Source organism: Mercenaria mercenaria, chromosome 16, assembly GCF_021730395.1.
Source record: "Mercenaria mercenaria strain notata chromosome 16, MADL_Memer_1, whole genome shotgun sequence".
NCBI classification, from domain to species: Eukaryota; Metazoa; Mollusca; class Bivalvia; order Venerida; family Veneridae; genus Mercenaria; species Mercenaria mercenaria.
In genome coordinates this window covers 62,958,237-62,978,155 of record NC_069376.1, presented here as the reverse complement: position 1 = coordinate 62,978,155, position 19,919 = coordinate 62,958,237, and the positions used below count along the sequence as shown (strand labels likewise).

At 34.0% G+C, this 19,919-nt stretch overlaps 1 protein-coding gene across 2 annotated transcripts; it reads right to left on the bottom strand.

The window, feature by feature from the left end:
* Positions 1–3,277: 3,277 nt before the first annotated feature.
* Positions 3,278–19,365, bottom strand: LOC123541422 (uncharacterized). Of its 2 annotated transcripts, XM_045326881.2 has the most exons (9): positions 16,757–19,364; positions 14,470–14,776; positions 12,815–12,925; positions 12,244–12,447; positions 11,886–12,019; positions 11,506–11,632; positions 9,631–9,851; positions 7,677–7,840; positions 3,278–7,093 (listed from the first exon to the last, which is right to left on the bottom strand). In XM_045326881.2, exons 1-9 carry the CDS (start codon positions 17,327–17,329, stop codon positions 6,931–6,933), a joined length of 2,004 nt encoding a protein of 667 aa, XP_045182816.2. In that variant the 5' UTR covers positions 17,330–19,364; the 3' UTR covers positions 3,278–6,930. The 2 variants fall into 2 exon arrangements, with proteins under 2 accessions (XP_045182816.2, XP_045182817.2); XM_045326882.2 differs by lacking the exon at positions 12,244–12,447 and having other exon boundaries at positions 16,757–19,365.
* Positions 19,366–19,919: the final 554 nt, after the last annotated feature.

Sequence of the window (19,919 nt, the reverse complement as noted above, 5' to 3'; positions counted from 1 at the left end):
TAAATGTTTTTGTTTTACAACATATATGCACCACTTGTTACATACGACCGCTAGGTAAGTATGACTACCGTATAGCGGGTTATTTCTGCGGTCAATGCAGAAAACAGTTGTTTGATAAAGGAGGTAAAACTACTTTTTGTACTAATTTGTTAGTCATTGACTGATTTTTGAAGCTCGCTTTTAGATTGTGTTAGCACTGAGGCGGATACTCCGTCTCAAAACTTGAAAATGTTTGTGATGATTAAGTGTGTCTATATTCTTTGAAACCTTGATTCGATTCTGGTGTCACTTTCCATTTGAAATGGTCTGTGAACTGTTACATAGACTTTGTAAAACATTTCTAAAGTATGAAATATATAGATTTATTTCTTACTAAACCTCGAACCAGGAAATAATTTTTAAGCCTTCAAAAGACAATTTGTTTCATCTTTCATACGCGTTATAGAACATATATCACATTCCCTTTTAAAGTTAGAAATAGGCATTCGAAAGGTATCAATGATATAATCTTTAATATATTTATGTTGTATTCCAAAAATAAAGAAATCATATGTTCAGACTAAAAGTAGACAAAACTTAAATTTAGATATTGCTTTTCCGCTCCTGCCCCTACCCAAAATATTTGTTTGCAAATTTAAAATTATTCATATTTTAGGACGTCAGAAATGTTACATTCAACTTAACCTGACAAAATATGTATAACAGGGGTGTTTATGACTGGAAATTTGTTGAAAGTTCATGAAATCACCTTGTTCAAATGTGCCCATAATCTTTTTAAAAGATATTTCTTGTTTTATTTGTGTCCAGTTAGTTTACTTATGACTATAAAATATTTTGTATCTATAATACAAATGATTTTGATAGCTTCAAGTGCACTTCATTATTCCGTATTATTGATACCACAGTGGCCACGAGTCTCGCTATTTATATCGGATTTTACATCCACCTTGATTCTTTATTTTTGCTTTTAATTAAAAGCATGAATATAATGTTATTACAGTTATTCTATAATCATATTTTATTACAAAAGTAAGATTTTAGCATATATGCTGTATTTCGTGAAACGCCCATGGATGCATACATGCTATATTCTCCGAAGTCACCATTATGGGACACATCTGAGCCGCACCATGAGGAAACCAACATAGTGCATTTGCGACCAGCATGGATCCAGACCAGCCTGCGCATCCGCGCAGTCTGGTCAGGATCCATGCTGTTCGCTAACGGTCTCTCGAATCGCAATAGGCTTTGAAAGCGAACAGCATGGATCCTGACCAGACTTCGCGGATGCGCAGGCTGTCTGGATCCATGCTGGTCGCAAATGCACTATGTTGGTTTTCTCATGGTGCGGCTCATTTATATTATTCTCAATATTTTCCAAAGAAATACTGCTAATTTCCAGATCAATTTGATAAATTTTGAGACTCCAACTAGAGGGGTTTGATAATAGTTTTCAATTTTATACACATTATGTAAATGCATATTATATAAACAATCTTTTTACATATATTTACTTCTATTTTACATACTATAGTTTGTGTTTCATTATAATATAACTCCTATTAATGGTGACTATATAAAGAAATATTGTTTCATCATCATGTTATGATAAAATGTTTTTTATAAATGAGACCAAAATAAAAGAGTAATCTCTAAAATGAATCAAAATATTTTTTATAAATTGCCTGATTTTATAGGACCAAAGTAGTTGGTTTGTTGTTGATCTAAGAGCTGTATTGGTACTTCTTCTGCTTTATTTCCCACCAAATACACTAGTTTCAACCCCAAAGGCCGAGTAGCCAGCTGTAGTAATATCATTTACTTGTAGTTGTAAGCCGTAGCATTGTAACTAGGATGCCGTATCAGGTAATACCCCTTCTTTACTTATCTAACTTGTGTACTTTATACTTATCCTTTTGTAATGCTAGTTACCGGACAGTATCGGCCAATCGATTTGTGCGTAATATCAATCAGAGCCGCCATCGATTGACACTGTACATATCATTGACGTACATGCCATCTATATTTGCATTAAATATATATTATTTCATATATATTTACAGGTACTTTATACTGCATCGTCTTTATTATACATTTTTCTATAATCATGTATACTTTGATGTAATTCTGTTGTGAAATTAATGCATTTGAATATTGTCCGTAAGTATTGACCTGGCACTCATTAATCTTCGCCAATATTTCGGGCGTTTTCGTTTATTTACGCATAATTAGTATCCTGAAAGTATCTACATTACTAAAGTAACATTAAAATTACATGTAAAGATAATCGGTGACACAGTGACGTAGAGGTAAGGTGTCGGACTTCCTAGCACGTTATAATTAACACGGGTTTGAAATCACTTGCTGAATAGATCTTTTTTTCCCTCAATTTATTTTATTGTAATGTTATCGTTAACATTATTTTATGTGTAATATTTCATGAATTTTAATTGTTTTCTCTTGTAGTATTTATTTTCTGGTACGCTGGTGACAGGTAATTTGTCTTTTTATCTAAGATACATTTAAAACAATTTTATTCCACCTTTTTACAACGTGTAAATAATTTTATTTATATGATTACACTTAATAAATGAACCTTAAACATCACGATACGTTTGATCAAATGAGTAGGAAGTCTGCATATAAAATTTTGGAAAAAAAAGATATGGTCAGACGTAGGACTCGAACCAACAATCCTGATATTGGCAGGTAAACGCTTTGTCCGCACAGCTACCTGCACATGCAACAGTATATCAATTAAGAACGATATATGTAATATTATGTTATATAGCTATTTATGTTTGGACACCGAAAATTAATTTACGGAAATATACGGAATATTCATGAGTGCCAGGTCAATACTTACGGACAATACCTATATGTCTAATCTATATGTAGGTATTTCAATGACCTTGACCTTTAATGTAAACAAATATGGTGGCTGCCGATTGAAAGCAGAAAGTGCCGCTCGCTTGAAAATTCATAAATACACTCGTGATTTTTCGGTGGAAAAGACATGTTCTTTAATAACAAATTCGGCTGTGAAACTTTGCCTTTAATTAGTAACATAGAAAGTTGGGAATGATTTTCAATTTTAACAAGAGCCATGTTAGATATGGCTAATCCCCCCGCCGGGCATATTATAATTGAAGGCTAAAGTTCCTGGCAAGTTAGTGTCTGAAAGTATTAATTTTGGGGAAAGCTTTGAAGAACCGTTTAGTTATGGTCCGCATCAGGGGTTTTAAAGATGTGGAAGAAAGAATAAGTCAGTGGTGAGGTGGTTTACTGCTAAATTTTATTAATTTTCATGAACAGTATAGCTATGATGTTTTTTTTTATATGGCTCCTGTAAAAAGAAGGAATGGAAAGCTAACAGGGAACAAGAGTGCCAGAATGTCACAATATACGCCCGTCACAGCAAATATCTTTACTGTAGCAGCTGTATTTGCAAATGAAATTTTAATTTTGTGGTTGTTTAGTAATCATTGTAAGTCTGTTGTTTTTCTAATCCACAAAAAAAACTCCTTACCAGATGGAGATACCTTAAAATACACCTAAAATTGGAAAGTAACATCTATGTTGTACCACAGAAAAGTGGTCTTGTTTTTTCCCTACGGTCAATTATAAAAATGTTACAATATAAGTTATTTATAGTAACAACTAAGGGAAGTTAATCTTAAAAAAATTGTAAGTCCACACAAAAATCTTTACCAGGTAGAGATTGGTCAAAATACACCTCAAAATTGGATGTAGCATGCATGTTGTACTACAGAAAAGTGGTCTCGATTTTTCCCTACGACAAGTAATGAAAAAGTTACAATAAAAGCTATTTAAGGTAACAACAAAGGGAAGTAATTCTAAAGAAGGGAACTGCGCATGACACTTCGTCTCATGATGGTGTATAGTTGTGCCAAGTTACATCAAAATCCCTCCATGCATGAAGAAGAAATGCCTCGGACAAAGTCATTCTTGTATCTGACGTTTGGCCTCTAAGTGTGACCTTGACCTTAGACCTAGGGACCTGGATCTTGCGCATGACACTCCGCCTCGTGGTGGTGAACATTTGTGCCAAGTTATATCAAAATCCCTTTATGCATGAAGAAGAAATGCTCCGGACAAGGTTTTCATTCTTGTATCCTTTGACCTCTAAGTGTGACCTTGACCTTAGACCTAGGGACCTGGTTCTTCCGCTCGACACTCCGCCTCGTGGTGGTGAACACTTGTGCCAAGATATATTAAAATGCCTCCATGCATTTAGAAGATATGCTCCGGACAAAATTTTTTAAGAAAATATGATAAAGGGGAATAACTAAAAAAATAGGCAAGGTAGAGTTATTGTTCTTGCACACTGCACTTCCTCCCAATGTGTTCTATCAGTGTAACTTTTTGTTGTTGTTGGATTTAACGTCGCACCGACACAGGATAGGTCATATGGCGACTTTCCAGCTTTAATGGTGGAGGAAGACCCCAGGTGCCCCTCCGTGCAATATTTCATCACGAGCGGGCACCTGGGTAGAACCACCGACCTTCCGTAAGCCAACTGGATGGCTTCCTTACATGAAGAATTCAACGCCCCGAGTTAGGCTCGAACCCACATCGATGAGGGGCAAGTGATTTGAAGTCAGCGACCTTAACCACTCGGCCACGGAGGCCTCTTGAGAGAACTGGCAGTATATTGGTTTTTATAGTTACTTATTTCTGATTTTGAGCCGTTCTTAAATAAAGATGTTACTTTAGCGATTTTGAAAATCAAAGGAAATATACCCTTGTTTATGCTAAGATTAATGATTAATGGTTTTGTTATTATATCAGCACTTACTTTCAAAACTTTAGGCCACAATCCATCAAGACCAGTTGATTTTCTAGGATTAAATTATTTAAGTTCATTTTTTTATAAAAACTTTTGTTATTTCTGGTATCACAAATGTCCCTGCTGTTCACTTTTAAATTACTGTCTACACAGCTTTTAATAACTTCAAAGTTTTGTTCACTAAAGTCTCCATGTATACTTGGTGCAGATTTGAAAACATTTGAGAAATAATTGTTAAATGTTTCTGCTGCTATTAATGTCTGGTACGCCATGTTTATCATGAACTAAATTTGTTTGATAGTAGACACTTTTGCCAGACAAATCTTTGAGGTTTTTCCGCAGTATCTTTTGGATTGTTTTTATTGCTACTAATGACATTTGCATAAAACAACTTTTTAGCTTCCGAAGTTAAGATTTTTACTGAACCATGTCACCAGATAGTTAAGCGTAATCCCTAGATTTTATAGTTTCAGCGATATCAGCCTTGAACCAGTCAGGCCAGTTTCGTGAAAAGTACTTTTTAAAACTTTGTGTAGGATCCAATTTTGCCACTTTTGTCATGTGTTGCCATAGCATATATATTTTTTTCCATTTTTTATCCATGTACCAAGTTTTATGAAAATATATCTGGTACTTTTAAGCTATCGCAGGATCCCGAATTGATAAACGGAGTGGAGGCATCAAACCAACAATACCAAATATTTGCATATGATAGCATGTATGAAACTCATTGTCTAAGTATAAGCTGAATTTGATTTGTTGCTTTGTGTTGTGGAATCAAAATGTTTTATTAAAAAACAGAATATTTCTTACGTAGGAATTTATTAATAAACCAAAGGACACTCACAAAATGTTTTTACTATGAGCGTTACCACCATGTCTGTCGCCTCATACGAATCTCTTCATAGGAGCATGGGTGTGGAATATGATATTATGTATAATAAAGGAACTATTCTAAAGTTATATTTTATGAAGTGTTAAATTCAATAATGAAAATTGAAAATTGAGCGGACTCATTATAAAGCATATTTCAGTTAACAGTTTGAAGAATTTTGTCTTAGATAATCCCAAAAAACAACTTAGGAGAATATAATGACATATCTCTTTCAATACAACATTCTAATTCTTGGTTATAATAATAGTTAGCAATCAAATTAAATGTAAAGCGCATAGAAATGGTTTATCCAAATCAAAGACGATGGTACTGTCAAGTTTATAAAAAAAAAAATCAGGTGACTTCTGAATAGATTATTCACGTAAAAACTCGTTATATTTTAGTAAATATTGAAAGCATATTCAGGTGACTTCTGAATAGATTATTCACATAAAAACTCGTTATAGTTTAGTAAATATTGAAAGCATATTCAGGTGACTTCTGAATAGATTATTCACGTAAAAACTCGTTATAGTTTAGTAAATATTGAAAGCATTTATGCTATAGATTGTTAAATGCCATCTGTTACGGATCAATTTTTGACAATTATTTCCTTCTTATCTTTACTCCTGAAACTGATGTTCAGTTTTATTTTACTTTGTACTTTCAATGATGGCTTAAACACTATGCTTTAGGATCATTTAATAAATATATTCAAATGTTGTCAAAAATTACTGGACGTTTCAAGATGGCAGATGCATATTTCTATTGAACCATATCTATACTTAACTTTTCTTGAGCTTAGGGAAGTATTAATACTACTTTTTACTTTCAAACAGGGTTACAAATAAATGTAGCCATAAATGTTGATAACAATAAATCAGGAAGTCTTTAAACATACACATTGAAAGTACTGATAATTAAAGCATCAAATTGCTTGAGTTAGTTATATGATGCATACTGTAACACAAAGTATTTGATACAGGTTATTCCGCAAACAGTGCTAAATGCGAAAACTAAAAACGTGATTAAAATTAGAAAATGCAAATGTAACTATATGTTCTTGTATACCAACACAAAACTTAGTAAGCCAATGGTCAAATAATGCAAAATACACAGTGTGAAAACGGAAGATAATTTCTAAGCAGTGATACCCTCATTGGTATAACAATACCTCAACCAAATATTAGATTAAATTATATAATGTAACCGTGTTTCAGTGAGCTAAAAGGCAAGCTATTCATTATTACTTGGCAAGTTCATACAGAGCCCAAACAAGTCTTGATCTTGCAAGCAGTGAGGTCAACTCCAATTCTCGCTTTATACATTTATACATCCGTTCAGGTGCCTCGACATGCATCTTTGCTAAGAGGGATATTTCTTCGCCTGTGATATCGTCTATGCCTTGGCTAGAAAAAATAGTTGACATTTGAAACATTGAATAATAAACCTGCAAATCTATTTCAAGATGAAATGATAAAAAGTAATATTTGCATTTTACGTTTCTTTGAATGTTTGCTATTAATTATGCAAAACATTGATATAATAAAACACTTTTTGCGGCTGTGTCGGCTGTTATCTCAAAAAGACAAGTTTTCCTGTAAAGTGGCGTTTAATTATACAGTTTCACCGACTATCACACCGAATACCAACAGAAGCGCAATGATAAATGATAAACGATTTTTTATTTTCCATTTTTAAAATTCTAAGTTCCAATTTTTCAGAAGTATTAAAATCACACGTACTTGTTGTTTTTAAGATGGTATTTTTGTACATGTACAACATAAGAATGTTTAATCAAAGCATGTCCGTGTTTATGTTCATAATGTTTCATAATATAATATACAATAAAGGTAACACATTAATATGTTGTATGTTTGATGTGTACTCAGCGCATATGTTGATAAAACAAAAAGATTCGGGGACAAAATACTGATATCGCCTTGCAATCAAGAGTTGGGAATTAAAATCCGTTAACTGTACAAAACCTACTTCTGTAAACCATACTTTGTCAGCCAGTTGCTGACGTCATCCTCGGTCCATTGGCGTGTTAGACGTATTTTCTTCATCATGTTTACATTGTCTGGATTCCTGATTGTATTTGCTACTGGTGTATATACTTCTTCATGTTGAATAGACAGAAATGTCTCATTTCCCTTCAAACATTAAAACATATTCCGATACGGTGTCATGATCCAAATGTAGCTCATAATTTTTATGGCAACGTTTTTATTATTTTTATATAATACGGTGCCAGTGTTGTTCCACATTATAAAATTAAATTCAACTTCCAGTCCTATTACTTGTACATTTTGTTCGTTACTATGTGAACAGGAATTTCCTGCTTTTGACACTCAAATAAATAGAATATAATGGATGAGTAATAATGGATAGATTATTACATGTTCATACAAAATAACCGCTCATAGCCATTTTATTATTTTTTCCTGATTGTATATGTTGTCTCAAAACTCTAAATGCCTTTGTAAATGAAAAAAACAACGACAAGGCATAAAATCATGCACATAACAGATGATTTATGCAAACTACTGGTCTATTAAGTATGATTAAATAACCCAATTATCAAATACAATAGATCCTAATAAAAAGTCATGGTGTTGCTATGAAAGCTAAGTGAAAGTCAAAGAAATGTATACCTACATGAAGGACTGAATCCTACAAAGCATATTTCCTATGCTTTGAACGGTTTTTGTAAACAAACACCAAAAGTTTAACTAAGTGATCATTAACATTTTAAATCTATTTATATACTACTACAATCCCATTTTTGCAGCTAACTCTTGTGATATTATCAACGACCGTATAAGGAACAAGAGCACCGCAATAGCTCTGATAGTTTAGGAGAAAAGTTTACCTAAACATAAAACTTAACCGATAAATCGGATATTTTCTAAGTCCAAAATGGGCCATAATTCTTGCAAAAAGCAGGACAGAGTTATGTTTCTTGCTTTACGGGGTCAGCTAATGATGTTGAACAAGTGTTGCAAGTTTTAAAGCAATAGCTTTGATAGTTTATGGAAAAACTGATCTAAACATAAATAATAACCAAGAAATCTGATTTTCTAAGTCCAAAAGGGGCAATAATTCTTGCAAAAAGCAGGATGGAGTTATGTTTCTTAATGTACAGGGTCAGCTTATGATGGTGAACAACTGTTGCAAGTTCCAAAGCAATATAGCTTTGGTACTTTAGGAGAAAAGCTGACCTAAACATAAAACTTAACCAATAAATCCGATATTTTCTAAGTCCAAAAGGGACCATAATTCTTGCAAAAAGCAGGACAGAGTTATGTTTTTTGCTTTACAGGGTCAGCTTATGATGTTGAACAAGTGTTGCAAGTTTTAAAGCAATAGCTTTGATAGTTTATGAGAAAAGCTGACCTAACCATAAAACTTAACCAAAAAATCTGATTTTCTAAGTCAAAAAGGGACAATAATTCTTGCAAAAAGCGGGATGGAGTTATGTTTCTTAACGTACAGGGTCAGCTTATGATGGTGAACAACTGTTGCAAGTTTCAAAGCAATAGCTTTGGTAGTTTAGGAGAAAAATTGACCTAAACATAAAACTTAACCAAGAAATCTGATATTTTCTAAGTCCAAAAAGGGCCATAATTCTTGCAAAAAGCTGGATGGAGTTATGTTTCTTGCTGTACAGGGTCAGCTATTGATGGTGAACAAGTGTTGCAAGTTTCAAAGCAATAGCTTTGATAGTTTAGGAGAAAAGCTGACCTAAACATAAAACTTAACCAGGCAACGCCGACGCCGACACCGATCAAGTGATGAAAATAACTCATCATTTTTTTTTCAAAAAGTCAGATGAGCTAAAAATGACCGCATTAAAAATAGTGATTCAATGTCGACAGTACTTTTTCCTATAGAATGTATAAACAAACGTTTCCGAAATTGTAAGTGAAAAATATAATTGTACCTTTAATGACAGTGCTTTAGATGTTTTCAAAGACGTCTGTGCCAGTGTACCTCTGATTTCCTTAAAGAGATCCTTTACTTTGTCATTGAAGTCATATTTCCCAGAGAACTCTACGAAGTACTTTTCCCCGAGCAAAATACCTAGCCAGCCATCTGGTTTATATCCTTGTTCCATCTTCAGGGGTATAATTGGCTTTCGTTGATTATAAGCATATTCTGCCTCTACAGAAAGACAACACAGTAAATGAATAAAGATACAAAACGCACAAGAGTTGTTAGTTTTGGGAGGATACATGTCACAATAAGTAACTGGTTCAAATTTAATATCGTACCACGAGTACGCAAATGTTTTCTTTAGATATATACATTCTTCGCGAGAACATCTAAAAGTCGGTTTTAAATACTAACAATGTAATGACAAATTGTAAAACATGTTTGCAATTAAAAATAATGACAAAGTTTCAATAGATATCTAAGAATGCAGTGAATAACTACAAAACCCAAAACAGTGTTATATGGATATGTAATTGCAAAACTAAGTAGACAAAACAACATGACAACTAAGACAGATGAAGAATTGCAGTGGACACTACCTATGGTATTGATATTTATTGTCACAGAAGTGTCTATTAAATACCAAATCTGAATTAGGATATTAAAATACAGTTATATTCGCAGTTAATGTACCTGTCATTTTTTAACTATTCAACTAGAACACACACCCTCCTAAATATACTCGGTAAAAAAAAGTTCTGCACACACGGATGTTTTGGGTGACTATATTTTTATTATATAATTTATGACACACAACAAATATGGATACACCAGATTAAACTTTAATCAAAGCTTAACATAGAACTGAAAACGAAAATAAAATCCAAGTATCCGTTCTTGAGTAATCCATGAAAGAAATCCCCAAGGGTCCTCTGTCAAAAATGGTTAAATCACTGTTTTACTATCAAACATTAATAATGCGTATATCCCCCACGCTGAATGTGACACTCTGCTTGATACCGCTGATTAAGACGAACAACAGTACTCCGGTGAATTCAAAATATCGCTGCAACATCCTGGGGTCGCATACAAGCTTGTAAATGTCCCAGGGCACGAGCCCGGTCTTCATTAGTTAGTCGTCTTAACGGACGCCTTGGCAGTACATTAGCCATTACTGTGACGGTGGCCACTTTGAATAAGGATCGCAAGTTTATTTTCCTTTATAAAATTCGTTTTACAAACAAAGTAATTAAGTAATTAAGTTACTAGGTGTTTGATTGATCAACAATAGAATAAATTACTCATATTCAGGACTTTGTCTGTGTGTATGGTCAGCGTGTGAGGAAAGAATGCAAGCAAGACTATTGTGAGCACTTTTCAAATTTACTGCTAATTTTGCCATTTTTGAAAGCTTACCCCCAGTTCATATAAACTGTTATAATTTGATCATTTATGTATCGATTTTTATTCTGTTTTGACCAGTGTCCTTGTAACAGATATCTGTTGACTATGGTAAATCCAAAAATGCATGTACTTTTTTAATTTGCGCTATAATGAAGAAAACATCCAGCTGTGCAGGACTTTTTTACCGAGTATATTTTTAATTGAAAATATAAAGCAAATAAGATGTTACACAAGGTAAATCCCCATTTGAATTTGGGAAAAACTCCAATACTAAATGTATGTGTTGTCATCATTTCTATGTGGATAAAATCATTATACATTGATGTAAATCCCGAAACGATGTAATAGTATCCGAATTCTTAGTTTCCATGATATGTTTTTAAATTGTCATTTTGCTTATTTGTTATTCGGTTTAAATTTAAAAACAGCTAAGAAACAGGTAGGTGTATGGAACATTAGCTCGTTACTGATAAATTACCCGATTGGCAATACTGGCTGTCCTTGTAATTCCTCGAATAACACAGTAAAACAATTGAGGCATTTTCAACAGCATTTGCCATAGCCTGAAGTGTTGAACCTCCCATCTGGTCCACGTCCATCCAAACCTATGTTAATAGCAACTTCTCTTAATTAGATTATTTAAGAGCCCGTGACTTTGTGGGATCATACATAAACTGTAGAATCAGTCCATATCTTCTAAAAGGCGTAAAACTTAACGCACCGAAATATTTTATTGTTGAACACATCGTATGACTACCATTTAAACGAGTCGAAATAAAATAAAACTGAATGGATTTTTAACAATTTAATTGTCCAAAAAAGGACCGTGCAAGAATATTCCAAAGTACAAACACTTACTTTATAGTTTTGTTCTTTCAATATATCCTTGATTTTTATCAGAACATCTCTGTGCGCACTCTGATAGGATATCATAATATGACCTTCGTTCTTTTCATTTACTTCTGAAGATGGTTGCCACTGGATCGCCATGACTACGTAACATAAGTGGTAATTTATACATGTATAGCTTATTGCCGGACAGTTGCGTAATAATTTGTTTTCAGTTATTAAGCTTAATGCATACTCTGAAAATTTTATCATATGTATCAATATGCATGAAGCTGTCAAAGTTTTGTCTTCGATATACTTCGTATCTGTACTAATTATGTTCTTTGGAATCACAAAATAATGGTATGACAAAACAACATGTAAGTACCTGATTCATTGTATTCTTTTACTGGGGACGCTTTTAGTTCATCCTTCAATGTCCAGAGACATCTTTCACAGGCGTTCTTTAACTCGGTATTTTCTTGCTTTTTCAGGTCAAGAAGCAGATCAACAACACCCAGATCCCTATCTGCGGTTATAGCTTTTCTTATATCTTTACTGAAGGCTAAGGTCCAAATAGAAAGTACACCCTCTGCATGTAATAGAAACAGGTTTTTGGTTAGTTTCTCAAATATCATTTTGTTCATGGCTGAATGAGGTAAAGAAAGCCCTTGTTGTTTTGCAACTTACATCATGCTCGTGGTTAAATTCCATCTGAAATCTGATAAAATCGAATAAATCTGATAAACTTCTCGAATACCGTGATTATAAAAACATTTCACACTCTACTTAATACTATAAGCATGTTTATAATATTAAAAGCCAAGCCATAAAAGTTGACGATCCATAAAAACGTTCTGAATGGCTGTCATCTTAATTAATGCACCATTTTCCTATTTTTAGAGTTGAAAATAAGTGTTATGTTGAAATAATTCTGCAAAAGAACCATCAAAAGGTACCTATTTTTTCATCTTCTTCACTAATTTGAGAGAATCTAACCAGCAATGGAATCACGTCTAACTCCCATAAAATCTGCTTGTTCGCATCATTTCTGGCCAGTTTACGAATAGCTGAAAATACAAACAAAAGTAATGCAGGTGTACTTATGTGATGCTTTGAGAATGTCCGTATTCAGTACACATTCTTCCTTTATATTGATATTTTTATGTCCTAAATGAAAAGCCCTTACCGTTTATCATAGATAAGGTGATTAATAGAGAATGTGACATTGAACTAAGCACGTTCGTCGCGATTACCTTAATATCGATTTCATGGATTACCTCTGCAGTTTTACTGGAGATAGCAACAAATTCGAATTTTTGGTTAACCTTCCGAACGAATGTTCGAATATTTGGTCATTAACTGATCAACTGATCAACTTACTAACTTACGTGTTAATCATACTTTTATTAGCGACTCGCGTAAATTCTACTTAAGTTACACCATAGTTTTGGTTGTTTTGTTTTTGTTGGGTTTAACGTCGCACCAACACAGTAATATGTCAATGGCGAGTTTACAGCTTTGATGGTGGAGGAAGACCCCTGATACCCTCGGTGAATTTTCATCACGGGCGGGCACCTTGGTAGAACCACCGACCTTTCGTAAACCAGCTGACTGACTTCCTCACATGAAGAATTCAACGCCCCGAGTGAGACATCGATAAGTGGCAATTGAGAAATAATTCAGACATTGACAAATTAGGACTGACTAATCGTTCTCGTCGCTTGTTCATCTTTTGCAACACGGAAAATAAATATATTCATTTGTAATCGGCATTTTTTTTAGATTTAATTAATTTCTTTCATGGATGTAGACCCTATATAAGTAACGTTCTCTTCTTACAAATTACACATAGCTGACTTCCTACCGGACGATCGTGAGAAATACCTCTAAGCGGCAGAGGGCAGGCATAGCTAGCATTTTGACAGTAGCTTGACGAAATATCTGAATACTATTTTTAATCAGATAAGGTATTTTCAAATGTGAGGGCAATATAAAGAAATACTTGGCCAAGGTACACTAGCTACTTGTCTGAATATTGAGTGTTTAACTGTACGATGCATTTACACGTTACATCTTGTTCTGTCATATCAAATGGATGATGCGATTTACGTTAAAAAATAATATGCATTATAACTGACTTGGTTTTTACACTTTTAGGCATTTACCTTTTCTTAAATACATCCCTGGCCATTAGCGTTTTCCAAAAGTAAGCAATTATCGGTGTTAACTACAGGTACATTATCATAGTGACGTACAACTTCTCGGCACGCTAATGTACAAAATGACAAGTTAAAAAGCGGCGGAAGCCATTTTCGCACGTATTCATTATAAAATCGGGTTTGGCAAAATCAAGAGTTTAAAGTCTGTGTGCCTGCATCTATAATAAGACAATAGCATCATATTGTAGCAGACTCGGATTTATAACGAAATGTGCATCACATGTGACATGCTCTTATTAGGCAATAAGAAGATCCTTTGGAAGCATACCACGAATATAGCGACATGTTATTTTTTCCGGTTTTAAAGTAATAGTTTCAAAATAAAAAGAAAGTTCTCGATGGTTGTAGTAAGCGTATTATAAGCACCAATGTTTTTTTATTGTTGGCATTACCTATGGCACATTCCTTACAGGACCATCCTTCATATGTGCGATCTGGTTTATTTAGTCCTTCGGCCATCACGTCCAGAAGGCGAGACACACTACGGATGTTCGTTTTGATGATGTCGCACTCCTCTTCGTTCACGATGTTTGCAAGTGTGGCTAGACACGGTATCTTTACTATATCTTTGTGAGACTTCAAATACGGCAACAGAACGTTTATAAATCCTAGATTTCGCAAACGTTCGATGTTAGTACCTCTCATTGAAACATGGTAAACAATCCCATGACACATGAAAGCAATGTCTTCACCAATACGCTGCAAGTTGCGAAAAAGTAAAACTTCTAAATGATTCAAAATGCTTAGTTGTAGTTAAAGAAAAGGAAAATTAATCTTAATTGTATTTAATGTAATTTACTCGTCTTTCAAAAGTTTAGATATATAAATCTTACAAAATAATATATATATATTAAATGACACATTTTACGAAACATTAAACAACGACTACACTCCTGTTTCGTTTAAATCGATAGCCCCCTAAGGTCTCAACGCTCGACTGATTACTTTTGGTTACAAGCATCCTTTTCGTCTTTTTTAATAATGGCAAATGTTCAGTAATGAAACATTATGGTCATGCGGGTGGGGGAAGGGGAGGGGGTTAAAAAGTGATAGAATTACCAGCTTGCCAAGGCTACTCAATTCCACCTAGTACTCACTGGCAGTTGGTGATAAAAAATTGTGCAAGTCCCTATCTGAATAAAAAAAATGCACATACATACTATGTTGTGCAGAAAGGAAGACGTTAGTAGGGTTAAAATAGGATAAAAGCAAGTGTATTACATTAATGGTTGGAGCATGAACGCAGCCAGCGCTGACTTAATCCGGAGATTGACTCAATGTTGACTACATACGATGGAAGTGTGGTCCATTGTACAACTGTCCGTGGAAAAAAATGAAAATTTGTAATAACTGTGGTAGCTGATATGTGATATGCTAGGTGGTGGTAATGCCTCGATTTTCTGGTGTATGGTGTAAGGTACTGACTTAGATTGGTATCACCATGATTTTGTGAAAGAATGCTAATCTATTATATTTTCTTCTATCTTGTAAAGTAACATCATCTCGTCGTACGCATTTACTGGACGTATATTTTGTGGCACGATGTAAGACCGTTTGCCTTTTCAACAACCGCCTTCTGTTGACAATTTTATATCATTGAGATACTTTAAATTTCGAAGGTATGCAGAACGGGATCAATTAAGTTACAGTAAATGGAAGAAAACAAAGTGGTAAAAAGAGTTTTAATCATGCTCTGAGTGTCATCTGCCTTGGTATGAAATAAGTTAGTTTTGTTCAAATAAGAGAATATACAGATCTTTTGATAGCATGGAGTGTAAGCAAACATTCTAATGCAACAGTCGGTGTCATTTCATATAATACAATACGGGCAGTGTTGTTTTTATTCCAAAATCTACCTTTAAATTGATAGGGAATCGACGAAAATCAGGATAGATCCCTCTACATAAACCGAATGAGATATTAACTATCGAATTAAAAATGTGTCGTTCGGTAAAAGTAAAGGTAAAGTTAACTTTTATTAACCGTCACTTTGTGAAGCAATGAACAGAAGCCCAGTAGAGCTTTTTAGCGACGTGATGCCATTAGTCAATTCTTTTCAAATGTTATGGGATGAATTGAAGTCGGATCGATTCGCGATTGAAGCAGCGCCTTATTTCATATTATTTAGTGTATTCCATGTTCCCAAAAGTTCAGAAATCCAAATATAAAGGAACACCAAGACTTTCTGCCTCAATATCCACATAGAAAATGCAAAGATGAAAACTACATGTTTCCTATACTCACGGATGAACTGTATTAAATATAATACAGTCAAAACATTTTAAAGCAGTTAGTAGAGGGAGTAACACAGTCTGACTGCTTGAGGCAGGTGCAACTTAAGATAAGCTTAAATTGTAACAAAAAGCCAATTTGTATGTTAATTGACTTGCTGCTTAAAGCAATGGGCTCCTTAAAACAGGTGGCTGTTTAGGCAGGTCCAGCTCTAAATTATAATATTCTTGTTGATAAAAATTGTTTGTTTTACATGTTGATAACCAGACCGTATCCTATACTTTGTAGTTTCAGACTTAAGTACCACAAAATCAACGGAATACAGAAAAATGCATCTATCAGAGACAGTACATTCCAGAGAGAAAATGTTTAACATTGTTATATATGTTCTTCTGTGCAATGCCAGAGACATGATAGCTTCTGATAATAAATAGTTTTAAGATATACCTGCAATTTCTTTTCGATGTGAGATTTCACACAAATCTCTAACACTTTTTTGCACGTTTCCAAAACCTTGGTTTTTGCGACTTCAATAGCCATGGTGTCCGAATCATCTGAGTAACGAAAGAGTACAGACAGACACATAAAAAACATACGACTCTCCTCTCCAATTTTCTCAGGTTTAATATCTTCACATCGATATTTTTCCACAACTGACTTGAAGAAATCAAACATGTGTGTCTCAAGTATCAGCTCAGCAACATCATTGCGATAGTCTCGTAACTTTCGTCTAGACAATTCGTCCGAGAATTTGTCGTATACATCTAAAATATACTGAATTTCTCTCTTGGCATCTGAAACACTAATTGAAGAAGTATTATTTCCTTTTATCTTAGCAATACTGTTCCATGCCGATTTAAGACGATCGAGGCTTCTTTCTATGATTTTCTCAATTGTTTCCGCGTCATCTTCTTCATTAAAAGATCCATCTTCTTCGTTAAAAGATTCAGTTTCTGGAACCTTGCTACTGGTTTTCTTTTCCCGCTGTCCACTATAGCTACTTGATGACGCAGATCCCATAATTTTAAATATGAAAGTAAAGCAACTTCCGTATGTCACGATAAATGTAAACAATCCTAAAAAGTTGTTTAAATAGCTAATTTATAGAGATGCAATAACTATTTGTGTTTTACCATCTACTTTCATATGCGAGTTGTTCCGAAACTAAGGCAACTCCTCGCTTATCTCGCAGTCAAAGTGATTATTGCATGTCATATCTGGCTTATATACAGAGACACCGATTGCTTAGGCTTGCAAAAAAAACAACATTGTTTCCGGTAAAATGAAAAATAAATAGGGTAGGCAGGTAGATTTCTTTTTACAACGAAGAAAGAGCAACACAAAGCGAAAAGTATTTCTTTTTAAAAAGTAGCAAAACCTTCGATTTTTTTTTCCAACGTCATAAAGATATTTAGGGTCGCAGCAAATTTTGAGGGGTAGGTAGGGATAACGGAAATAAATAATTTTTGGGGCCTTACCTGTGTGCCCCATTCGATCCGTTTACTTGATACTGCTGATATACCTGTTGTCATAGTACTTATTACTGTAAAAGCATATATTTTCAATGGTCAAAAATTAGCTAATTTGAAATATTGAGCATATTCGCGAGATTGTAAAAATGTTATTATAGTCATATACAGTTCTGATATAGATGAAAAAGTCAGCATTGAAGACGCATAAAGGGCAAAAACAAGCATTTGAAATAACAGACTGAGCTAAGCAATTACTTAAGGTTTTTTTTTCGTGGGCCAGACCTATTACTTAAGTTTGTTCTATCGTGCTTAATTAGAAATATCATATTTATGTGGCTGAAATAAATACTGCAGACAAATACTTCTAACCATGGTAAATTCAGGTATAAATACATTGATATAGAAAAAAAAAGTTAAAAAAAACAATAACTTAACCAATAGCATGATTTTAAAATAACAGACTATACTAAGAAATTACTTAAGTGTTTGTTTTTTTCTCCGTGAAATTGGGGCCTGGTGTACTATAAGTTACAGATCGTATAGCCTTACTTATACGCAGGTATGTTTTAAATATCCATCATAAAGATCGATCGCTAGTATTTGTGTAGATGTTTTAACACCTCTAATTACTTGTAAACCTTGACATGTATCAAACTCAGCTTTACGAGTAATCCGCGAGGATTAATCACGTCATGGCATGAACACGTGCACCGACATCAGGGTTTACATCAAAGGTAGAAAGAAACTTGGTTTAAGCAAAAATCTATCTGCAAAGAGGTCTGTGATATTGGTGGTGTAATACATTGGATAAAATCGAAGAATACTTGGCAAACAAGAGAAGCGGGGTCGTCTAAAAACAACAACCAAACACAATAGTGCTATAATTAAAGAACTTGGTTCCGTTTCTCGAAGCGTACTCATAACAAAGTTTATGAAATACCTCAAAAGTAATCTGTGCAAAAAGCTGTTTCACGAAACTTGTTTAATAGGTTTAAGCTTAAGACAAGTCCTAGCTTTAGGTGAAACATGACTTAGAATAAAACTAAATACGAAAACCGCCTATGTTTTTATAGGGAGGTTACGATTTCATACCTGTACGGGTACCCGTATGTGTAGGAAAGCTCTACAAAATCGTCTGCTGAAGTATATTAGATAAACAAGTTGCGTGGTACATCTTAATTATAAATAAACATACTGAACTCGTACACCAAATTTGTGTGAAGAGTGTATGATCTGAATTTTAATACCGTACGAGTAGATACTTATTGGGAAATAAAACAGAATTAAAACCTAAGCAAGCACGAACCTGAACAAGTATGAAATTCCAGGACTGATAACAAACTTTTATCACGGTTAAGAATGTACCCAGTTGACCCTGTCAGTAGCTTTTACACCTTTTTGTTTAGGTTTGCTACAGCAAGTCTGGTTCGTAATGGTACTCGCATTTGATAAATGCGAAATTTAAATACATCACATATATATTGTATAGTATGATGACAATCAAGAAAATCTGTAAAGAGATCCTTTTGAAGCATAGAATGCAACCAAGCAAAATAATAGTAGACTCGGTTTGATTGAGTCTGTTCATGAGAGGTAATGTAAGGTACAACACCCCTCACGCCCCCTAGCACCGGCTTAAGCGGAGTTCTATTACAGTAAAGATGAGTGTAATCCATGATTTCAAAGGACCAGAAAATATAACAAAACTTGTTTCCCATATTTCTTTGTAAACGCTGACACTCGCAATTAGATTCATCTGATTCAGTGCACGTACTGTTCAGAATGTGGTGCAAATGACGAAGGATAGAGAGAAATGGGTTCGAAATCGTCTTAAGTTATTAGTCTGCAATAACTTTTCAATTAGTTGCAAATTTCAAGTTTAATGTCAAGGCCCATTAACGGCATCTGACAACAACAACAACAATTACATAAACAGTAACAGCAACAAAATAATAAGAACAGCAAAATGATTATATGACATTAACGAAAGACAGCGTGAAATTAGAATATTTATGACAATTATTTGTATATGGACATGATATGTTTAGAGAAAATTGATAGTTTTATTAATACGTACTGATTTGTCTTTACTATTCATTGAATGTGAAAATTTGAATTTCTATATTACTCCTTTTAAA